A 24816-nucleotide genomic window follows, 5' to 3' on the forward strand; every position below is an offset into this window, starting at 1 on the left:
TAAATTAACCATCTTAGATTTTTTTGGTTTTCAACAACTTTGCCCAGATTAGTAGTACTTACTTGCAAGCCATGATCTACTAAAGCCAAGTAACAACTTCTCTTACTGCAGAGAAAGAGAATCATTTATTGTGAGGTATTGTTTTTGCTCTCAAACTTCTGCTTTGCATTTCAGTCTTTGTTAATGAAATTCTTTATTTAATCTTTGCCTTAGGCCTGAAAACTTACTTCTTCACAGTCACCTGTTTATTTATTTCAAAACATTTATTGTGTTGAAAAGTACAACTTTGTTATTTTATGAATCGAGGCACAATAATCGAACATTAAATAACTCTGATATTTGTAGATTATAACTAAGCTTATTTTTTTCCTTTCTGAGCTGGAAGTATACTGTAATTTCGCAATGAAGTACTTGTAATGTTCTTAACTTCCTTGCAAACTGTAGTCCAGGTATCAAAGTCTCACATGAACAAGCCCTTAAAATATCCTAAGAGATTTTTTTTTATTTCACATCAAATAATTCCTAGTTTTCCTTCTCCCAAATACATGGACAAATTCACTGTTCAATTAACATTTTTTTCTCCTCTTCTAGGTATTAGTGTATTAATGTTGCTTCTTTAGTAAAGCTAGCATTTAAAAATTTCAGTATAAGCTTGTATGTAATGGTAATTCTGAATGTCTGTAAAACTTGTGTTGCTTTTTGCAATCTTGGAACTTTCCAGCGCTTGCCTATTTGGGTGTTTTTCTTGGTGACAGTGGATAGAAGAAACTTGAAATGCAACTTGTCTTGCTGACAGCAGTATTTGATATGTATTAATTTCAGGCTGGAATACTTGGTAAGGATAATACAGCAAGTAGGTCTGAGGTTTTGTGTCATAACATAAAATTTTTAGTTACTGGTATTTATGTTACATTCAGTGATTGCCTGACATCATAAACAAAACTTTATAAAAGACATCATCACAAATGTGATAGTTGCTGAAATACTAGATGCTTAATGGGCATGCACATTCTTTGAAAAAAAAAAAGTTCTCACTCTTTATTCTAATAATTAGGAAGCATCTGCCAGTGCATTAAGCAATGACTTTAAATAAGTGACTCTTATAACTGCCTTCATAAATCATGAATTCAATGAGTTTGTTATTGTGAAATAAATTCCTATTTGTCAGGTGTGCTTGCTCTCAAACTTTATATTCTGAACATGGAGTGATTCCTGTATTCTCAATTTGTCCTGCTAAAGGCTTCATTTTACTCAGTTGCTATGTCATGTCAGCAGTACTTCTTCCAATTTGCTAACTAGACCTAATATACCATGCAAAAATTGCTCTGGGCAACACTGAACATTTTTTTAATAATATTTCAGCTGTACAATTCCGATTAATATAGGCTTATTCTAGGATACTGATAAAATTTTAAAATCAAGTGCAGCAAAACTTAATGGGAATTTGGTTTTGACCCTTTTTTTAGGTATTCAGTTCTGTTTTGAATTTTTTTACAATCATGCTAAGCCTGTATTTTTCCGTAGTTATTTTCTCCGAATAACTGCTGCTTTGTGATCTTAAGTGTTAATTAGCAAAAACAAAGAGCAAATGAGATGTATTGGGAAGATAACAAGCTGTTAGCATCCAGTTATTGAGAGATGCCTTGTTGGGGGTTAGGTTTGTTCCTTCTTTCTCTAAAGAATTTTTTCCCCATAAGTTACCAAGGAGACCAAGTGTTGGATACTTGAGAGTACTTAACCGAAACAAAGAGGTGGACAAAGTTGGAAGCGGGAGATAACGCAGGTAAAAGACAGAGCTTGAGGCAGCTGCGGGCTCTTCTTTTTCCGGCCTTTGGGGAGAGAGAGAACGGCTGTTGCTGGCTGGAAGAGTTTCACTGTGGCCAAAGGGATCCAGTCCTGGGAAATCTACTATCACCGGTTCGGCCTGAATCCTGAGTTTTCCCTGCCACCCGCGGGAGCTGGTCCAGGCCCTGCCTCGCCTTCGGCTTCTTCGGCGCTGCTCCTCTTGCTACAGCGTGACCCTGCACCCCCTGCGCTGCCGGGACATCCTGCCCCTGCCTGCCGGGACACCCTGCCATCCCAGCTACCAGCCCGGGACTTTTCCACTGTTTCAGCTTGGTGCTCTGAGGATGCTGCAGGGACACCGAAACCAAACTGCCCTGGGTTTTGCGAAACAAAGCCCTCAAGGTTCTTGGTACTGTTTTCATTTGTTATTAATGCTGTAGTTGTTTGGTGGGGTTTTTTTGTGTTTGTTTGCTTTGTAATACATACTAGTAAAGAACTGCTATTCCTATTTCCCAAATCTTTGCCTAAGAGCCTCTGATTGTAATTTATAATTGAAAAAGAAAAAAGAGGGGGTGGAGGGGTGGGTTTACACTCTCCATTCCAAAAGAAACTGCAGTTGTTTTTTTTTTATTACCTGGCAGATACCTGTCTTCCCAAACCAAGACATGCCTCTACCAGAATTAAGGTGCAAATGATTTTATTCACCTGTAAAATGAGAGGTAAAGAGATAAGAAAGAAAGGAAAGAGAGGAGAACAAGAGAGAGGCCAGGAATTGGGGTTAACTCATTTAAGGCAATCTTTGGTTTGCAATGCTCAAAAGGGGAAGATCGACAAGGAGCCTTACTAGTTAGGGATTTTGTAATTCAATACATTACTGGTTATAGTGTACCTTCAATAAGACTGCTTATGCTTACAAAGTTTTCATACAAAATACAAAAAAGTTCCTGTATAAAAGGTTTTCATGCAGACACATATTTACATTGGGCCTATGCTGTATTCTCCAGGACACAGAGAACAGCTCCATGTAATTTATCCTGACACAAAACAGAAACTGTGATTTTACTATTCATGGGGTCATAAATGAAATTACTATCCTTTTTTAAGTTTAGCTGTACTATCCTTTTTTAATTTCAGTGAGCAAATTGCCATGATCACATTCTTTTACAGTTGCTGCCACAGTAAGTTGCATCCACAACTGAGAGGCGTGTGTGGTGCAGCATGTACTGTAGTTGGCCATATTGATTAGCATAAATAAAAGAAGTAAGGTCAAGTTAAAATACCCTTTTGGCACACATGGTAGGAAACTCAGTAGTACATCAGACGTGTTCAAGTGGAAATACAGCTCTGATATACTTTGGAATGTCTAATGATTGATAAATGCATTTAGTTCTAAAAATGGTTACAGTTAGAGTTGCTTGAGAGTTGGTGAAAGGCTTTCCTGTATTTTACCCGTGTCCTATTTGTAGTACATGGCTGTTCCCCTTTCTGATCTAGGAAGGGGTACTCGACCATTTTGTATGTAGCATTTTCTTTTGTTTTGTTAGGATTACTTAGTTCACTTGTTAATATCTCTGAAAAATTTAGTCAAAGCACAATAAATCTAAACCATTCCAAGAAAGAACTGGGAAGCTTTATACATTTTCCTTGATTCCAAATACGAATTTTTGTACCAACTGCCAGGCTAAATTTGGTTGAGACAGAATTATACATCCATAAGATAAGTGTAAAAGCTTTTCCTCAAACCATTTTTTTCAGTAAAAAGACAAAGTTAGCAAAAATCAAACTAACAATACATAAAATGTGCAGTCCTACTAATATTTTTTGTCTCCCAACAAGGCGCTTGTGATGAAAACAGAAATCACAATCACATTAATAAACTGAAAATACAGGCAGTTTGGTGTCAACTGAAAGTTTCATCCATTCATCACAGCTCAATTTCATGTCTTAGCAGGTTCCTATTAAAAGAAAAATGACAGTTTGGCCTACCATGGACCGATTATTAAAGAAAGGAACAATCCATCGATTGTGATAAAGTTCCTGTGTCTGCCGGAAAAGTAACCAAAAAGTTAAAAAGGCCTAAATAAAAGTGATTATTGCATCATCTTGTCTGTTTTCTGTGAGCTTTCTCATGTAAATTGAGGGAATGGCAGCTCCCCCACTTGAAACTGGTTCCTTTGTTCTGCAGTGAGGGTATTCTGGCTTTATTCCTGGAATAGGAAAACAACAGTCTCAGAGGGGTTTGTCCCCACAGATCGTCCTTCAGTGTTTGTTTAACTGCCTGAACTTATATCTCTCAAGGTGGAGTTATAACTTCTATTTCATTAAATGCTTGCTGCACTGCTGGTGGTGTGTCTCCCATCTTTTCAGGAGGGTCTTCCTTGTTTAATTTTATGTCTGGAAGGAGTGAGATAACTTGTGCAAGTCGGGCAAGCATAGCTTCTGCAATCATGGGTGAATGGTTTTACCTATGCTTAACGATGTATTGTCCTCCCTTCCATATTGAGCCTTGTCATGTTCTGCAGCATTGGCATTAGAATTAGGAGAATGTGAAACCACCCCAGGTGCTTTTATTGTGGCTGTTAGGCTTCCTCTATTTGGTATGGAAGCTGTTAGTGGCGCCAAAGCAACTACAACTTCGTGCATTCGTTTTGTGCTGCAGCAAAAACGCAGCACTGTGATACTCCAGCAGTTCTTGAATTAGGGAGTGCAGGCGTCACACGGAACAAGTGCACTTCAGTCACTGGATTTCTTTTAAGGTTAAGATGAGAAGACTCTTACTTCTTGCCCAGGAGCCACAAATTAACCTCAGCAGTTTGGCAGATAACACTTCTTGCTCCATTTACTCCAGTGATTTTACCTCTTTGCCATCCATATTGTACACCCAGCTTCTTAGCATCCCACTGCGTTAATATTGGTTGTTGTCCTCCCATACTTATTAGAAATTTTATTAATTGGTGACAAGACACTACTGGAATCTGAATGTATGGCGTGCATTGATACGATTCCACTTGCTGGATTTGAGTCCCACCTGATTTATGGCCAAACTTTGATATCTCTGTAGCTGTATGCAGCACTTTTTTAGTAACATTTTGCTGACTCTGACAATCATCTGTGGTTTCTAAGGGTTGTTATGTTACTTCCTAGATGTCAATGCAAATGTTTTGCTCTTTATCAGAACAACAGACTCATTCACTGTTCCCAACTTCTCCATTGTTGTTAATTGGATCGTAGCTTTGAAGTAATTTGGCATTTACACCTGCTCTTGCTTCTGCTACAAAGTAAACTTCTTTTCATTTGTGTTTTTCACAGCCCTTTGATTTCAGCATACTTTCAAACTAGTGTCATAGAAGTCTATCTTCATTTCTGCTTGCAGCACTTCAGTATTTAAGTGAAACTACTTTCTATGCCTCATAGCTTGAAATCCAATCAAAATAACACTTCGAAATTTCAAGAGAAAATATTGCCGTTCCTGACTAGGAAATTAAAAACACCTTTTGAGTCTTAAATATGAAAAGGTATATAGCATTATGCTGAAGACTTTATCCAAAATGGCTGTAATTTCTTTGTCAAAAAGAAAATATTACTACATACCCAGGAGAATAGAAACTTAAAAATAATTTTTTTTCCACTACCCTTTGATTCTAAACTATAATTTAAATAACACTAACAATGTGAGCTTAGCTGAATGTCTCTTTCAGATTTTCTATCTCTATAGTTTGTAAGGAAACCTTCTGTTCTACTATACCGGAACTCTCTTTCCTGTTTTCACATGACCATTCTTTATCAGAATGCTAATTTTGTGAAGATCATCACACTTCCACGCTGAGGAATAGATAGTGGCAGAATCCAGGTGCAAACTTTGCTTTGAACTTTTTTTTTGAAACTAATGAGATTTATCCCATATTGTGCTCAGCATCAGAGAGCAAAAAGTAAAGAGATACTTGTGAGTTCGGAAAATAATTGTTATTACCAATGTTATGTTTTTAGAGAAATGCTGTTCCTGAAAATATCTCAATTTCTTTTGTTTCCTAATTAGAAGTATCATGGTTTTGGCTTCCCTGTGTTAAACAAGCAGTCCATACACCAGAACAACTATTAACAGTTGAATTTTAATCACAGCTTTTCTTTCAGTAGAATCCCTGTTTGGTTGTCCAGCTGTAAGGAAATGAGCAGGAGCATCACTGTTCCCTGAGATATTTTTGCTGTTTTTTCTTTATTTGATTGAAAGTAGTCAAATTGTTAAGCAAACCATCACAACTGCAAAAAAAATTTATTTCCTTAAGCAAGTAGGCTAAGCTGTGTCACTCAAACTTCCCCAAATTACCAACATGCTGTTTCAGAGATTCTGGAAATCTTCATCTCTGTTGAAGTCTTTGACCTGGGTACTGTGTGTCATATTGCACTTTTAGAAGGAAGAAATTTATTGCATTTGTTCCACCCATTATGTAACATGGGAATTAAGGCTGAAAGAGTAGCACTGTTTTATTCCTAATGAGAGGTTTAAGCTCTGGGTTTTTTTCTGAAATCCACAAAGTATGATTATTTGAAGGCTTGCTGCATCTTTTGTTCTCTTATAATTTTGTGATTAATAAATATTAAAGAAGTCCCTCAGAATTAATTCTTATTCAGTGGGTTATATCACAGCCTCTGCATATCTGAGCAGAGTGTTTGCGGTTTCTAGATTTGTGAGATAATCTCTACTAGTGGACTCCTTTGATAGTACTTCTAGAAACCCTAAATAATGCAGTATAGCTATAAAAGCTGTCTAGGAACAACCAAAGCAGCAGCATAAACCAGGTTGTATGCTATATTTGTATGCTATTTGCATTATGCCAACTACCCTATACAGCCTGCTAGTCTTCAAAAGTAAGGCAGCATTTCTCCACTTTTGTTCTAGGGCTGGAAACTCAGATCATATTCTGTGCTTGGTGCCAGATGGACTTTGTGGAAGGCAACAGCACAGGCTGTTTCAGCCAGCCAGCCCTATGAAAACTGGTTGCTGTCTCTTGTCTCAGTTTTTGGTTTGAACAATGGTGAACACAGGAATGAGCTCAGGCCTGGAAAAATCTAACTCATACTCATTGAATTTAAATACGAGGGAATCAAAGAGTCTGTATGACATTGTTGTGTGTATCTGTATTACATAGTTTCTTAAAAAAAACACCAACATTAAATATTTCTTAAAAAGGGTTGTTTTCATCCATAGCTAGTAAACCTACCTGTCAAAAGTGTCTGGTATGATTTATGGTCATGTTTAGTGAGTCTGAACACTTGAACTAACTGTTACACCAAGGATGATGAAAAAATAATAAACACATGGAGTTTTATTTAGGGTCCAGTGTTGATTTTCCAGCTATCCTATTAATTTTTAGAGTAAGGTGCTTGAGTAAACTGAATAAAATTACCTGAAGTACATAAGTACGAGATCTAATAATTCTGTCTATTCCTCACCATTTTGTATGTGCTGGTGTATGCACTTCAGCTGTTTTGTTAGTCCTGGTCTTGCTGGTCTATAACTGAGCTAGATGGCATTTCATGTAGAGATGTTGCTTAGAGAGATTGCTTGCTAGGATTATAATACATGAAATTTTCACCAGGCTGGTGGACTGTTGGCTTATATTTGAGTTAGAAATGTTCATAAAGCTAGTAACTGTTCAAAAGAAAATGTTTATTTCAGGTGGGTTAGTGTTAAATAAAGTTTGGTTCTGTTTTTTTGTTAAATAAAATGAAGATTCCTAGGAAAAGTATTTCTCAAATAGATGACTGTACATTTCTTACTGTCATATGTTGTCTTCATTTTGCTAGAAATGCAAATTCTTTTATTTAGGATTTCTGTTAGCAGTAGTTGAGTTTAGATTTATTTTATGTTTAATTTTTGAAGCCATTAAGCATCATTTGCAAGTGCCCCTTTTATATCTGGTTATCTACAATAAAAGAAATTGCCCTATTAAATACTTGGACATTTTCCTAACTCTTAGATAATAATATGTGATTAGACTAGTCAGAGGTTTCTTTTAGTAAATTAACTAGCTTCAAGACTTCTTGTCTTTCTTTAGTTTTTGAGATGGGATTCATATATTTGTTTACTGAGATTCAGCATTGTTTAAGTCCTCTAAATTAAACACATACCCATATTACATCCCTCTGTCCCCCGAAAAGGTTTATTATTTGGCAAATTGCATCCATATGCTAATAGATGTTCCCAGTTGGTAGCCATTCTCACGCATGTGGATACGTTAAGCCCAGACCAGAATCATCTCAAGGTTTTTCACATCATTGGTCACAAGAAGAGCTTTGGAGGGTTGGCTGCTACAGGGGAAATAGGTCACTGAACATTTGCTATCCCCAGCAGATTGTAGTATCTTCTGTGATGGAAAGAAAGCAGGGAATTAGATGAGGCTTCTATTCTGAGATTTTCACAGACCTGACTTGCCAATAACTTTATAGGAAGTCCCCTGTTGGGTTTGTAAGTTAAAACTCTGATTTGCGTGTATGAACTCAACAAATACTACTATGTAGGAATTAAAGAAGCATATTTGGAATGCATGCATCAAGTGAAGCTGTGTGAATCAGTGCTCTGCTGGTTTTAGAAAGCATAATAAATAAATAGGTAGCTTCAGTATCAGAGTCAGAAATCTTGGGCTTTTGAGCTGTATAAGATTTTATTCTTAATCTTTCTAGGTAGTTTAAACTGCTTTTGAAGTGTTAGAAGAAAACCTATCTGGAAAAATGCAGGTATGATCATGAAATCATCCTATAAAACATTTATTTATATACCTTGATGTTTGGTTTCAAAGTGTTTGCTTTACTGAATGAATCATTTGTCCTCCATAAATTTTTTAAGCTTTTTCTGCATTCGTACTTAAAAGGAAAAGGTCTTGAAATGGTATTGTGCGACAGTGTTTTAGAAGTTCTGCTTTTTAAACATTTAAATGTGGCTGAAAGTCCTACCATTCCTGGACTTGGAAAATATGCATAATCTGAATTCATAGAGGATGCTGCATGGTTCTTTTCCCCTTCTAAATTAAGAAAAGATAACAACTGCTTATATCTAATGCATGTTCTTGGCAAAATTGGTGGTCTTTAGTTAAAATATTCCATTCTGAAGGCTCAATCATAAATAAGTAATCCATGGCCTTCTGTAATGTTCCCTTCTCTGATGAATTTCACCCTGAATGTTAATGTAGTAAAGGAAGACCGATTAATGGCACTTATCCTAATGGTGTGGAATTCATAACTCTCTCTTTGGGGCAGTTAACTGTTCTGTTGCTTCATTGCTTTCTACATAAATATTAGCTTGAACTTGGCATGTTGTTTTCCTTTCAGGGCACAGTCTCCATCTAGGGATTTCTTCAACATACAATCCAAATTCAGCTCATCTTTTTCAAGAATAGTTATTAGCAAAATTTTGTGCTTTTGATCAGTTTTCAATACACTTTTTAATTAGATGTGTGTTATATCTCTTAAACTCAAGATGATTTATTTCTGTTATCCAAAATTATACTTCATGAAGTAGCTTTGTATTTCAGGCTATTACTAAGCTCAGCTTAGTTTAATCAGCTCCCTTCACCATAGCATCCTTCTTGTACATACTAATGGAAAATAAACATTGTGATGATTGTTTTAAGAAAGTACCTGAAATCGTGTTTTAATTTTGGGTAGTCCAAAAAGTCTTCTTGCCTTAAGAATTAGCGCATGACTTGCAGAGGCCTCATTTCTTCTTACTTTGCTTCTGATTTATTTATATTGCATTAACAGAAAAGGATAAAAGAGCACAGATTATATTTAAGTATATTACTGAACCATGGAAACTATTGCTCTTGAAGGGAAACATACACATGTGCTGCACTTAGGGAAATTTTAAATGATATTACATTGCTGTTGTCCTTGAGTATTCTGGTGTGGGATTTTATATATATGTGTGTTTGTACCATCTGCAGTTCAATAACACTAAATATTGAATGAGATTATGAATAGTAGATAAACATTTAACACAGTTTTGTAAGAATATGCATGCATTGAACTGCATTGTCACTGCCAAAGAAAATGGCCTGATTTAGGGATATGATTATTCCAGTTCAAAATTCAAATAGCTTATTTCAAAGAAGACCTGAGATGGGAGAATGTTGGAGCTAGAAAAGGACTAGTTGTTCAAAGTATGAGTTACTCAGGCTCTGGTTCCCCTATTAGTCCTACCACCATGACACTTGCTGTTGTCTGTTGTGTGGCAGTGTTAATTGTGTGGCTGTCCAGTCTTCTGCTCAACGTGTGGTTGCTCTCTTCTCACAGACTTCATCTTTGCAAACTTTATCTTAGCTGGTCTTCCCTCTTGCTGCCTTTAAAATGAGAGAGAAAATCTGAGTTTATTAATGAATTTATTTAAAGCATTTGCCTAAAGCATTTGCAGCCAGATAGACTTCACAGTGTTTCCAAATATTAAGTGGATTCACTGTCAAAAAGCAGAGAAGATAGCAAAACCAGAAATTGTACTTCTCGGTGTTTTAATGCTTTGTAGCTTCCAATAAAATTTCATGAGAGTGTGTGCCTTGCCATGTGGGTCATTCAGCAGTCTTCTTATAGAAGGAAAGAAGTAGTATGAAAATAGAGAAACCTCACAGGTGACTAGTTCCTGTCTTTAGTTTGAGAATTGTTAAATAGCTAACTCTTCAATAGTCCTTTAAATACATTGTATTTTGGGTAAGTATGAGCCACAGATGGCCATGAATTTCAAAACTTGATGAGTCAGTGGCCATTGCAGTATACCAAACTGGTGTGTGGGGGGGGTACATTTGCATAAATATGTATCAATACACATCTAATCCATGCTTCAAGTGGCCTCAGAGTATTGTCATGTGCCTGTAGGGAAGGACACAATGACAAATGCTACAGTTCTCACCATTCGCTCTTCAAGAAAAGTTGTTTGCCATATTTTTTAATGTTAAAATCTGTCTTCTGAAAACTTCTACGGTGTTTGTTTTGTCTTAGAAGGTAGGTCTGAAGGTTCACTGAGGAAAAAAAACCACACCCTGTAATTCTTTTGTGAAGTGGGTAATATCCATTCCTAATAAGAAATGGGATGAGGTACTGTAATAAATTCAGGTGATTCACAATACATTGTCAAATACAAGTTATTTTGGTTAATCTTCATCCGTAGAATACTCCGTCACTTTCTGTACTTTAAGCATTGCTTCAGATGACCCACAGCTATAGAGGAGATGTGCCATGCTACTGTCTTGATACTTGGAGAGCAATGTCTTGGGGAAGTAATTTGGGGACCCTATTGATCACACACAGATCTATTGCTACGTAACTTTTAAGAGTAATCTATCTAAGAACATTTGTAGTAGAACAAAGAAGTTGGTAGTTAAAATGATGATTTGTCCTTTTTTCTTTTGGTTTTTTTGTGTTGTTTATTTTAAGGCAATACTGATGCCTTAAGTTTTAGCTTTCATATTTTCCAGAATCTGTACTGCATTAGTATATAACTCTGAACTTAATATTAAGTGTTAGCAAGTTCACATCACGATGTAGTTAGACAATAGAATTCTCTTCCAGCCTGAGAACCAAGGACACCTTTGCAGCTTCAGGCCCAAAAAGTATAAAAAGCAGTGAATTGAGGAGAGCAGTCTGGGAGGATGACACTGCATAACCTGAAGCTGTAATTGGACAATCGACCCTAATATGTAAATGAACAAAAACTTTTAAAAGTGTAAAAACATGTGACCCATTGTCCATCTTGAGTGTAACCATGGCTGGGCTCTTGTACTGCCCAAGGTGTATCCTTTGAAGGCATTTTTAATAAATACTTTCTTTATTCCTTTAACACTGTCTAGCCTCTGTTCTAGGTAACCTCTCAAGGCATCAATACTGTACAGTAAACATCTGCCTTATTAAATACTTTAACAGAGTGGCTTTCAACTATTCCTTTCAATTACTTCAGCTTTCTCTGTTGACCTGAAGTCTCTTGCCCTCTTGAAGATGAAACTTGGCTTTTGTTTTCAAGGTGGCTACTGCCTTTGCTTTTATCCATTTCTGTCCCCTCTCTGGGAATGTAACAATTGTCTCCTACTAGCTTTTTAAGATATCCAGAACTAAATCAAGAAACATCCACTTCCTTGTAAGCAAGGCTATGCCTTTAGGAACTCACAATTAAAGAAATATAATTATGACGTGTATGCCTATGAGACATTTAGCCAGAAATTCACATTCTAGTTTTTTTGTCGGTTTTTTGTTTGTTTGTTTGTTTATTTTGGGGTTTTTTTTTTTCAGATTTTTGTTTGGATTGTTCAGGAATCACATTTGCAAATACACTATATCTAGTTTTGTTTTTTTCTTTATACTGAGTATCTGGTGACAGCTATTACTCTTATCTTTCACCTAATTAAATTGATAGTGATTATATCTTTGTTTTCATGATTTTGTTTCCTAAGGACTTTTATCTTTGGAGAGACTGTTTGAATTCTGATATAAATATGCGTATTTTGCATCATGTAAACTAATTGCTCTGTTACTTTTACCAACAGGCAGGAGAAGATACTCTGCTCTAAATTCTTTGTTGTTATTAGGTTTTTATCACAGTGATTAACAGTGAATCAGAAGAGAAGGCTCTGGGGAGACCTTATTGCAGACTTTCAGTACTTAAAGGGGTCTTATAAGAAATATGGGGACAGATGTTTTAGACCTGTCGCAATAGGACAAAGGGTAATAGTTTTAAACTAAAAGAGGGTAGATTTAGACAAGATACAAGGGAGAAATTTTTTATCATGAGGGTGGTGAGACACTGGCATAGGTTGCCCAGAGTGGTGAGAGATACCCCATCCCTGAAAACATTTGAAGTCAGGTTAGACAGGACCAACCTAATCTAGTTTATGGTCCTACTTACTGCAAGGGGATTGAACTAGATGGTTCTAAAGAGCCCTTCCAACACAGACCATTCTATGATTCTACTATTCTAGTGAGAGATTTCTGAGAATGTCATTCCAACAGCTATATATTTGTATTATTGTGATGCCAGCCCCTGCTAGTGCATTACATTAAATCACTATACCAATTCAGTAACATGCAAAAACTTGCCATAAAGTTTTTTAAATCAGAATTTCTTCTGGTTATTCTTCTTTTTAAAATCAGAATATGATTTTAAAGGCAGTAACCATGTAATCAGTTTTTAAAAGCTTTTAGTATTTTCTTTGTGGTGTTTCAGCTTTGCATTGCAATGAGTCTACACAGACCGTATTGCAAACTAGGTTTCCTGCAAACTCTGATCATCCTTAGATAATAATTTTTAAAATAATTAAGATCCTTAAGATAATTCTTGAGTCAATTTTTCAAGTGTGAATAGCCACTGAAAAATCATATTTGAAATTTTTAGAGTTGAGGGTATATTTGCTGGCATTTTTAAGATCATCATTACTGTACAGGTTTGACAGCTACATGTTTATGAAACTGTCCTATTTCATTAATAAAATTCTTTGTAGTTTTTTATTCCCAGGTGAAACCAGAAGTCACACAAGCTTGAGCAATATTTTTAAATAATTATATGAGAGGCAGTGAAGACCAGTACTTAAAATGTGATTCCTCCCCAGCATGGAACAGGATTTTTTCATCAGAAGCAGTAGCATAAAATTTTTGGAACTTACTCTCTTCACTCCTGTAAGGAGGAAAACTAAACAATATAATGACGAAAAATGACAGAAGGTCACTGTTGACAGGACAATGGTCACAACTGAATCGGAATACACAATCTATCTTTAACTTTGTCATTAATATTTATTAATGTGAAATATTCCTATTTCCTTCCTTTCTGTTATGTACATGTGAGCATATGTATATATATGTGGAGAGGGGGGTGTATATGTAGCCTTAGTGAAATTTATAAGTCATGCAAAAAAAAAAAATCAAGAAATACAGTTTGGCTTATTGTTATATCAGACATCAGTGAGATATTCTTATGAGATCAGTGATTTTTATCTTGTTAAAGAAAGAGAAAAATGGAAACTTTAGGTGCATGAAGTTTGAATGGTTTAAGTTTGTATTGGCTATTTGAATGAGCATAATATGATTGAATTTTGAAAACAATAGATAACAATCTACTGAGTAAATATAACTTAAATGATCTGATACAGCATCAATCAGATTTTAACTAGTGTGGGTGAAGGCATTTTTTATATGCTGAAGCATCCAATTATTTCAAATCTGAGTTGTTCTGAATCATGACAAGGGTGGTATTAAGCCAGAATTATTCCAAATAAACTGAATTAAAGCAACATGTATGAGTTAAATAAACAAACTAATAAAATCGTGCATTCAGACTGAGGGCAAAAAGTTTTCTGTTTCTTTACCTTACTAAGGAGCATTTTTCTTTCCATTTAGTTCAGGTGAAAATTTTATTTCTGCCTAAGAAGAATATATACAAATAATATATTTAATTTCACATAGCATGCCATGACAAACTGTACTCAGTGTTTGTAATTGATATAGGAGAGGAGGAAAATCTCCCTCATTATGTGTGTGTTGACAGTCCTTCACATTTTTGCTTCCTTTATTGCTGTCATAGATAGTTAATAATAAACACAAACAGCTTTTTTCTAATACACTACAGATTCTTAAAATAAATGTACAAAGGGAGCCCATTAACAATAGTTCTTTGGGGTAGAAGGCAGTAGACTGTGTTTGATGTAGTTTTAGTATTAACATTTATTTTACAACATTTCCATATAAATAAGATGGTTTATGCATTAGGAACTTTAATGGACACAATTGTACCTTACTGGAGAAAGGCGAAATAGACTTTATGTGAAGAAACTTCACTCAATCTGAGAAGGACTAAAGTAGAATGATTTGTTTAAGGCAGGCTTTAGTTTTACTTTTGTAAAAAGCATGCTGTGGCATGCCCTTGATTTTACCACTTCCCTTCTGAAAAATTGTATCACCTGAGCAAATAAACACATGTTCTTTATTCCACAGTAGCAGCAGTGTGGAAAAGATCCCAGCCTAATGCTTTTGTGTTTGAAACATTATGTGCTTTGCCTAAATTTTAACATTCCTTTTTACTAAACCTACATACATAAACTGTGCTATTAATTTCTAGCTGTTGCTGCCTGCATTTTTCTGCAAAATAGATTTTATTCTCACATATATGGTTGTGCCATTTTCAATGTGTTTCTTAAAGAGGACTGTTTTTTCATTTTTATTTTACAGAGTTACATCCATGGAAGCAGCCAGGCTCAGTTTGTGGCAGAATCACATATTATTCTTCTGCTGAGTATCCTTCAAACTGGTGATAAATATTAAAAAACCAAGATGAGTCACAGTGTGCTGTTAAATAAAACTGCTCTGCCAGTGAATATCATTGAACATTTTAGCAGGTATTGTATTTTGGCTTACTTATTATATGTTGAAATAAATATTCATTGTTGTTGCTATTTACTGCCAAGTAACACTGGCATTGCTTTTCATCTCTGGGCACCTTGTTATCTCCTTTGTTAGTCTTGTGCCTGGTTACTGTTCTAAATTTTTTTTTTCTTTTCAGTGTTACCTTTCCAGTGGCAAAAACTAATTTTCTTCTGTTTTTAATCTTTTTTATAGTACTTTAAAATTCAATTAAGAATAATTTTATTTCTTTTTGCTTACAAGATAAGCATACACAAATTTACCAACTGTGCATGAAGATGATTTGTCTTCCAACAGCCCTTGGATTTTTTTCCCCCACCTAATCTAAACTGTTTACTACTACTTCTTGAAACAAATAACTCAGTCACATCTGTTCTGACATCACCTCGTCACAGAAAAAAACTTTGAGACCTACTTTTACTCTTTCAGTCTTCCTGAGTCAGAGAAAATTAAGTTTGGTTTTGGTTTTTTTTTTTTTTTTTGGAGGGGGGCCGGTTGGGTATTTTTTTGTCAAAGTTTTAATAAACTGTAAGAAAAACTCCTAGTCTCTCTGCGGTTTTTAAATTCTGATTCTTATCATCTTTATTCATTGAATGAGAATTCTAATCACCATTAACCATTTTTAAAGTTTAGTATTTCCATCACAAATACCTTTCTCTAAGGGGAACAAGCAAAAGAGAATAATATTTCCCATCTTCAGTAATAGCTGGATCCCAGTTTTATGATCGTGGCTACTTTCTTGTTCTCTCTCTGAAGTTATGTTGCCTTAGAACCTGACATTCTTTTGACTTCCCTATCTACCTTCATCTTTGGCATTTCCTATCCAGAGACAACACCATCATTACACCTTCATTACAGTCATTTTCCTGGCATCCATTTTGCTACCTGTGAAACTTTATATGCTTCATAAATAGCCATTATTAATTTAGTTTCAAAGTTATGATCATATTTTTCAGAGCAAATCTAATATTTGCCATTGGACTGTAATGTTGTTTCCAGTTCTGGGTCTCCCAGTACAGGAATATTGCAGACTTAATTGAGCGAGATCGTCACAAAGATGATTAGGGGATTATCCTGTGTGAAAAGGCGGAGGGAGCTGGAACTGTTTAACTTACAGAAGACTCTCAGGGAGATCAATGTGTGAAGAGATATCTTCAATACCTGATTGAAGGACATGAGGAGGAAGGAGACAGACTTTCTCAGTAGTGCCCTTTGAGAGGACAAGAGGCAGTGGGCTAAAACTGAAAACCCGGAGAATCAGTCTGAAGACAAGAAGATGCTTGTTACTGTCAGGGTGCGGAAACATGGAAGCAGGTTACCCAGAGGGACTGTAGAGTTTCCATCTGTGTAGAGTTTCCATCTGAAAAACACCAAGTCAAAACTCAGTGATTAGTGCTTTAAATGCTACGTTTTTTTAAAAAGGTGCACAGAGACAGCTATTTCATTTCATATGAAAAGTTTCTTGTTTATTAGATAGAGTATGCATCTTACTGGTATCATCTTTATCCTTTCCTTTGTAGAGCTAAAATTTACGTTTTCACGGTTTTCTGCTTTTTGTGAATGGCCACTATTTAAACAAATCTGTTATCTAAAACAATCCTATTGACTTGTTCAGAATGAGAAAAGTAAACCCCCAAACCAGAAAATATTAAAAATAAATAAAAAATTAGTTGATTAAGTGTTTTCTCTGACTCAGGCTTGAATTTGATATCTTTCTGTTGGCAGAAACTGTCTTTAAACCAGGAAGTTGGCTAGCTACATTAATGCAGCTATCTGAAAGAATCCTTTCAGTGGTGTTGTTTGTTGCCACTTACAGAAAGAATTCTCTAAGGTTTCATTTCATGGCTCAGTACTGTTGAGATGAGTTTTTGGTTACGCACAAATTTCACAATGAAATCTTTCACATGAAATCTTGACAGACTTTAACCTTTACTCATGAAAATTAATATTCCTTTATTCTTTCAGTGTTGCTAGTAATTACAAGCTGCTCAATTGCTTCTTTGTTATTTTTTTATTTAGAAAATGTATTTAGAAAATGTGGGAAATAGAAAAAAATATGCCAGATTCATTTTATCCTTTAAAAGATGCATTGAATTTTACAACAGGACATTACTATTCCAGTAATGTGCGTGTTTCATCTGATTCCTTCTTTTTACTTTGTAGTAGTAAGCTTGTCACTTTTTGCCAGATTTTGAAGTGCAATGTTTTCGTTCTCTATAAAGTGAATTTTAAATACCTCAGATGAAAAAAATTGAATTTCCTTTGCACTTCTGTATTTTGGTTTAGACAGTGATTCTACTCCATCTGCTACATGATTTCTATATAAAGATCTGGTTTTCCAGGGTGTAGCTACATAATTAGGACTTGGGTAAGAAGGGCTTGTGAAGATGTCAGATACTCAGTTTAAGTAATTTTATAAGGCAGAATTAAATTCAGTAAAATATATACAAAGTTACTGATTACATACCAGGTATATGTACACATACAATGTATTCACTGAGGACTGGTGATGGGGTGAACTTCATTTGCACTGGGGGTGGTCTGACCCTGGCTGGACAGGACCCACCAAAGCCACTCAGTCTCTCTTCACTGGTCGGGGGAGAGAAAGTGTAGCAAAAGGCTCAGGGATCAAGATAAGGATGGGGAGAGACTCAGGGAAATTAATTGAAGTTACTGCCAATCAAATCAAAGAACGGTAATGAGAAATAAAAACTAAATCTTCAAACAACTTTCCCCCCAACCCCTCCCTTCCTCCTATGCTTAACTTTGCTCCTCGCTTATCTTCCTTGTCTCCCATAGTGATGTAAGGGGATGGAGAATGGAAATTGTGTCCAGTTCATCTCACTTGTCTCTGCCTCTCTTTCTTTCTCAGGATGAGGCCTCATCAAATTTTTCCCTTCCTTCTTCCTACAGGAGAAAGTTCTCCATGAACTTCTCCAATGTGAGCCTTTCCTGTGGGCTGCAGTTCTTCATGAACATGTAGCAGAGAACACTGGAAAGACATTGTTGGATATCAGTGAATCATTAAGGTTGGAAAAGTCCTCCAAGGTATCATCATGCATGTATATTATACACTTCTGTGACTTCCAGGCTATTACTTTGAGCACTTTGTGTTATCCTGACAAGATGAATCTTACGCAGTTTTGTTCTTTGGCTCCCCTTTCTCTTGTGTTGGAGAATTGACTTCAGGAAATAATTACGGAAGTCATAAAAGTGTAAAGTGTTGGTTGAAAGGGTTCTTGGAAGGTCACATACAGCAATCTTCCTGTTAATGAAGGATTATCACTAACACTAGGGCTTGTCTTTCTTGGTTTTGTCGGGTGCAATTTTTTCAAAACTTCAAGAATGGAGATCACATAATCTCTCTGGACAATTTTCAGATGTGAAGTTGTTTTTTATCCAGTCTGAACCTTCCAAACTGCAGTTCATGGTGCATTCTGGTGTGAATTACAATCTTGTCTGATACAACATTTTGGCTTCCCTTTGGATTTCTTTTGCCAGACTTATAGAACTGGTGGAAAACCTTTAGTGAAGCTTTTATTAGGAAATGAACGGAACACTCTATGGAATGGAATATGAGGTCCATTATGTTTTAGCTTTTTATTGCCTAGGAATAAAACAAAAGCCAGGGTTTGCTTTTATTCATGCCCCAGTTTAGCTCATTGTTCACCATAAATCAACAGGTTAAAAAATTTTTAAAAAGAAAAAAAATTATCATTATTTACAGAGAAAAAGTAATAGAGAATAAGTGTTTGGTATAAATTTAATTTGAGGGTATATCCATAAAAATATGCTGGACTTTTCAATCTGCTTTCAGTTTTCTTTGAAATTGGCCTATTTTATGTCCTCCCCAGAAACAAAAAAACCTTGTTATGTGCAATTGAGAAGGCAGTTTTATGTAATATATATCCCCATATCAACTTGATAATCAGTGCTTCAAGCAGCTGGGTCCAGTTTACACACATAATACTTTGAGGGGGTTGTAGAATTATTTCAGTATAGAGACTTCTTGATGAAGTAGAAAATATCAAAAAGTCATTACAAAAATAGAAGTGCAACTGCTGTAGAATAAATATGGCAGATGACAACTTATTTAAATAAGAGCATGGAGTAGAGTTTTTAAAGTGATTTTTTTTGATAAATTATATAAAAGCAGTAACATATGTGGAACTATGAACATGCTAGGCACTGTGCAGTTTGTAATTCAAGGTTTTGCTTTTGAAGAGTTCAAGTATCTCTAAAGACCCTAGGACTACATAGTTTACAGAGAAATCACTTTGTTCACAGTCGCAGTCCTGGTAAGGCAGTCTAATTGTGTGCTAGATATCCAACTCTACCATGCTAAAAGAGCTAATATCTAAACACATTTTGATTTAGCGATAAAGTTTAGCATCTTCTCAAGTTATCATCAGTTTAGATCCACGTGTATTAGTGCAGAAATTACTTTTAAGTACATAGGGAAAAATTATGGGGAAAAAAAAAAAAGCAAACCAACAAACAGATGGAATAGATGATTCAGGGATTTTTTAGCCAGATTGACCATAAAGAATGTTAGAGCTTCTAGTCATCAATTAATAAACTCTTACTTCTTTTTAATTCTTTTGTGAATTAATTAGGGGGTGATGTTCTGTAGAAATGAATTTTCAGTGTAAACTTCATATAATGTGCAGAATTTATTCCTTTAGGATTTTTTTTTCAGCCTATAATTTGCACAATGAATTTACTGTGTGACATCAGTATATAAGTCATTGGAAGTAGTCCATTCTCTCTCTTTTTTCCCCTTCTGTTTGGAGCTTTATAGAGTTCACAAAAGATAATTCTCTTTTCTCCTTTCCCAGATGAAAAATTCCCTTTTTCAATGCAGAAGATGTTACAGGCTTGTAGTGTCTATTCTTGAAGCCCTCTTCTGGCAGAAATTGGGTCATAGATAAGAGAAGTCAGGAGAAATTATTGGATACTAATACAGTTTTTTAAATGCTGAGTAGTTTGACATTCTTGGAGAGACAAAAAGAGAAACTAAAGACAAGAGTATTGAAGTACTGCTGCTGGAGTTATTAAGAAGACATAAAGGCAAAAGAGAGATAACTTTGGAATGAAGAGCTGTCATTGCCTGAGAGAAATGATGTGCAGTAAACTGCACAATCAGTATTACTTTTGTAATTAACTACAGTTGAATACAGATAGTGTGTATGGCTGTTATATCCGAAAAGGCACTGAAGTGTGCAGTGTTCAGCTGTAAATATTGCTATGGGTGTCAAGATACTGCAAGAAAGATAAGGAATAATAATGTTGGATAGGCTGTGTCGAATTTGAAAGATTTCTTAAATTCTTTTATTCCTCCTTTTTATAGACACTACTCAGTATTTCTAATGAATTTTCATCAAGTTGTTATGTCATTCCCTGGAGAAATAAAACTGTTTTGAGTGTAATATGTCATAGTTTTTTCCCTTTTGTAGTAACAGTGGATTCTTTAAGGAGTAAATCTAAAAGAAAATATTTTCATTTTCAAAGGAGTTTCAGTTATTAAGCAAACTATTTATTTATATATTTCTTGTATGTCCTATACAGGCGATAAACCTAAACCATTATTATAGGAATTAGCAGTTACGATTAACGTAGTCCGTTTTCTCATTATTACTATTAAACTTAACATTGATGCTGATTAAACACATGCACCTGAGTAAAAATGAAAGTGTCTTTCCAGTTTCCTAATTTGAATTCCCAAGGCAAAGTTTAATGGGACAGCTGTGTAGATGGATAGGAGATACTGATTGAAAAGGAAAAGGACAGATCTTTTGGTAGCATTAAAATGACACCTATTATGAAAGAGATTTCCTGTCCTACAGCGGGAATTTAAATTAAGTGTATTAAGTGCCTCTGGTGTGAGGAAACTTTTCCATAGGATGAATGTAAAGAGATGACTTTCCATGTATCAGAGTCAATGAGCATAAGAATCTGGAATTTTGAACGAAGTCAGTAGATTAATACTCACTTAGCTCTCAGTAGTAAGATTCTTTCACTTGCTCATCAATATGCACAACTAGTTGTGTGTTCCCCAGAGATTATATGGTAAAATGAATAAGGATGGTAACTAAAGCAGTGAGACAGGATTATTGTATTCTTGATCTTAAGGATAAGAAAGAAAGAAAGAAAACCGTGGTGGGTAAAGTTAGGACCAAAAGTGCAACATTATGGCATATTTAAGCATGCTTCCTAATTAACTTCAGAAATCAACATCCAAAGCAGCAGAACATCCTGCACATTTTCTAATATTTACTTGCATTAGCTGCCAGTACTGCCTGTTAACCTTGTGACTTACTCTGATTCTTCTGGAAGCTGTCTGATTCCTCCTAAATGTAATGAAGCATAAGGAGATCATAGCTAGAAAAATCAGGACAGTTTTATTTACCTAAGTCTCCTACTGCTTGACCTTAAAACAATTCATAATATGACCATTTAGAAAAGACATTAAGGTCCCTTAAATGTGAGAGAGATATGCAAAGACCTTAAATTTACAGTTGGGCATTTGTTAACACAACATGAAACGTATTTCATAATCTTTCTTCAGCTAATTGCAGTAACTGGAATTGATGAACTACCTTCACATATGGCATGTGCCCTCTGCATGAATTTACCATTAATTTACTCTGAATTTCAGTGATTTTCAACCATTTTCAATTTCTGGTTAAAATTTTCCAATGGAAGTGCAGACCCCTGCAAAGCTAATTTAGCTGTCTGCTGTGCTCTGGCAATTGGCGCTTTTTTATTTGCGTTGCGTGAACAGCTGACTACTAGTCCATGCAACAGGAGGCATTCACTGACCACAGGCTGAGGACATTTTTAAGGGTTTCTTTAGGCTTCAGTTAACTATTGTTATGGATATTTTAATGATTAAGAAACAAATCTGCTTGAATGGCTAAAAGATGCTGAAATCTAGTCCAAAATTAAATGTTTTACCTTTTGGATCCACAGATACCTTCTACTAAGTGGAGTAGTCCTCAAGTGCATTCAGCTAAGAAATAGGTTGTATTGCCTAGATCCTAGCAATGATGGAGAATTAAATTACAGCCTAGACTCACATTGCTGATGACTTATGAAAGAAGAATGTGTGATGTTCTCAAAAATATATATAGGTTTTTAGAGAAAGCAGGAGAGGTTGTGTCTGCATGCAAGTATCAAGTGTGTGCTAAGAAGCAGATGAGACACACTAGGTCTAGTGTTGGAAATAAAGTGGTCAAAAATAAGGTGGATGTTTGTAATACAGTGTTAGAATACTAAGAGAAAATTATATAACTTCATAAATACTTAAAAATAGCTCAAGTGAAGTTTGTTTTAGGAAATGTGTCTGTGTTTAAAAGTTAATTTAAACTGTTAAGAAATTTCCGCATTTATTTGTTTCTCTGTATGCTTAGCATTAATGAAAGTAAAGTACTGTTATACAGCTACCTGTTCTGGAGATGTTTATACCTTTCTGATTTGAATATTTATTTGAAATATATGTTTGGAAATTAGAGAAATTGATTACAAAATATAAGTAAAGCTAGAAAAAGATATTATGGGGCAAACCACACTATAAAAATTTGCAAGATGGACAGTATTAAACCTGAAATTTCATCAGATGTAATCTATACAACCAAAAAGGTCATAAATAATAAATATAAAAATCATTTTCCCAGTGTTAGTTTTAGCTAATCCTGAATATGAATAATTAGGATATAAATCAGGCTGAAAAACTCTGAATGTTTGATTAGTGATTTAACATAAAGTTAATCAGGTATCTCTATGCTCCATTTTGCAGCTGAATTAAAACAGATTCCAGTCTTTTTCTTCTTATGAAGCTTTTATATGGCCTTTCCATCCTCAGGTGTCTAAGAGCACCACAAGAGCAGTGGTTCCATCAGTCTATCTGTGGATTAGAAACACCGGTTCATAAATTGAAGCTGAAACTAATCAAGTTAATAATAAACTTTTTCACTATAGGAAATTCTATATTAATATGAAATCTAGTCTCTGCTCTGTTAAAATGGTGAAAAGGCATCAAAAAGGAAAGTGGTATAGTATAGTTGGCATTTCAGTGGTTGAAATGCAAACTTTGAGCTACTTTACTTTATTCTGTTACTATGGATCATTTTCTGTATAAGCTTATAAATTGTGATGATTACTGTCTTTTTCATCCTACTTTAAAACTGTTGTTCTTCCTGTATCAAAATTCAAAACCTTTTCAAAAGCCCTATGTAAATACCATGTTTTCAGTTTTTTTGAAAACATGTATCAGCTGGAAAAAGGAAAAGCAGAAGTTTCATATGTAAAGGTGTAATAATTTGAGAAGGTATGTAACAGGATTTACACAAAAAATTCAGTAGAGGAAGAAATTTATCAGAAAACATGAATGTCTGAATTTAAAACATTTGCTTGCCATGGCTTATCGGAGAGCCACATTGCCCCCATCTTTTCAGCATAGTTTCACATTGCGTAGTGAGGCAGATAAAGAGGAATTGGAAAATAAGTACATCTTTTGATGCATCATTTTTTGCAGATGAAAAACTGTCCAAGTAACCACTTGCTAAAATTTTACATTCTGCACTGTTAGAGAGATGCGATACTGTAAAAGATTATTTTCAGAGCTGGGACTGTTGCTTTATATTGTAGAGTATCAAAATAGTGCAAAGGCATAACACAGAATTTTAAAAATGAGTGAAAAGCAGTAATAAGCTATATATTCTGTGGCAAAAAGCTAATTCTTGTATCGAAATGTCAACTCAGGTTGAATTTTTATTTTCGCATCAGAGAGCTGAGGCAAGTACCATGCACAGTGGTATAGTGTGCCTATGAAGCTGATAGCATTGAAGGTAGAAGGCAGCCAATGAGGCTGAAAGCTCAGCAATGATGACCAAAGTTAGAAAGCAACAACTGAAGCAAAAATAGTGACAGTGTGAGGGAGGTTTTAGGGGTAATGATGTGAAGCTCCAAAAGAGAGGGGGTGAAAAAAACCCAGCACAATTCAGGTGGTTACAGATCTATAATTCTCAGTTGCAGAACAAACAACTTACTTTTGTGAGATTGTTGTTCCCGATGGTAAGAAAAGTGAATTAAACTCAAGGTCTGCTAAGAAAATAAGAACTACGTTACAGAAGGGATGTCTCCCAAATGGCTTTTTAGTGCGTGGTTGGTTGGTTTGTTTCTCAGAAGCAGCCAGGTAAGGGAAATAGCAAAGAACCACATTGTGTGCTGATACTGCATGAGATAATCAAGCAAAAAAAAAACCCCAAAAAACTATTTACAAGGCATTTCAAAACCTTTGCAAAAAGGAGCGCTTCCCCAAGAGGACCTGGTGAGTTACCTTTATATCTTGGGGCAGAGTTGTTTTTTTTTTCCCATGACTGTTAAACTCAGGTGAAAATCACTACTATAAATCTAAGTGAGGAATTGGTAAAATAAAGTTATTATATAATGCTACCTTAGGGGGTTTTCTTTAATAAGGTAGAAATACGTGTGTAATTTTTTTTCTCAGCCGTTTTTGTGACATCTGCCCTAATTAATTTATCTTCATGCTTTTGTAACACTGGAAAATAAAGAATTCAATGATTCTCATGACATTCTCCCCAGTTCTTTTTCCCTACAAGAAGCATAGCAATAGAACAG

General features: G+C 35.3%; 1 protein-coding gene across 2 annotated transcripts in view; it reads left to right on the forward strand.

Moving 5' to 3' along the window:
* TUSC3 (tumor suppressor candidate 3) overlaps positions 1–24816 on the forward strand; it is a 106107-nt gene that overhangs the window by 69253 nt on the left and 12038 nt on the right. For both annotated transcript variants that reach the window (XM_066184966.1, XM_066184967.1), the window contains exon 7: positions 14983–15046. In XM_066184966.1, coding sequence (XP_066041063.1) covers positions 14983–15046 — 64 coding nt within the window. The remainder of the gene's footprint in view (positions 1–14982; positions 15047–24816) is intronic.

This window comes from Chamaea fasciata, unplaced genomic scaffold (genome assembly GCF_029207755.1).
Source record: "Chamaea fasciata isolate MVZ Bird 193981 ecotype frontalis unplaced genomic scaffold, bChaFas1.0.hap1 SCAF_6, whole genome shotgun sequence".
In the NCBI taxonomy this organism is placed as follows: Eukaryota; Metazoa; Chordata; class Aves; order Passeriformes; family Sylviidae; genus Chamaea; species Chamaea fasciata.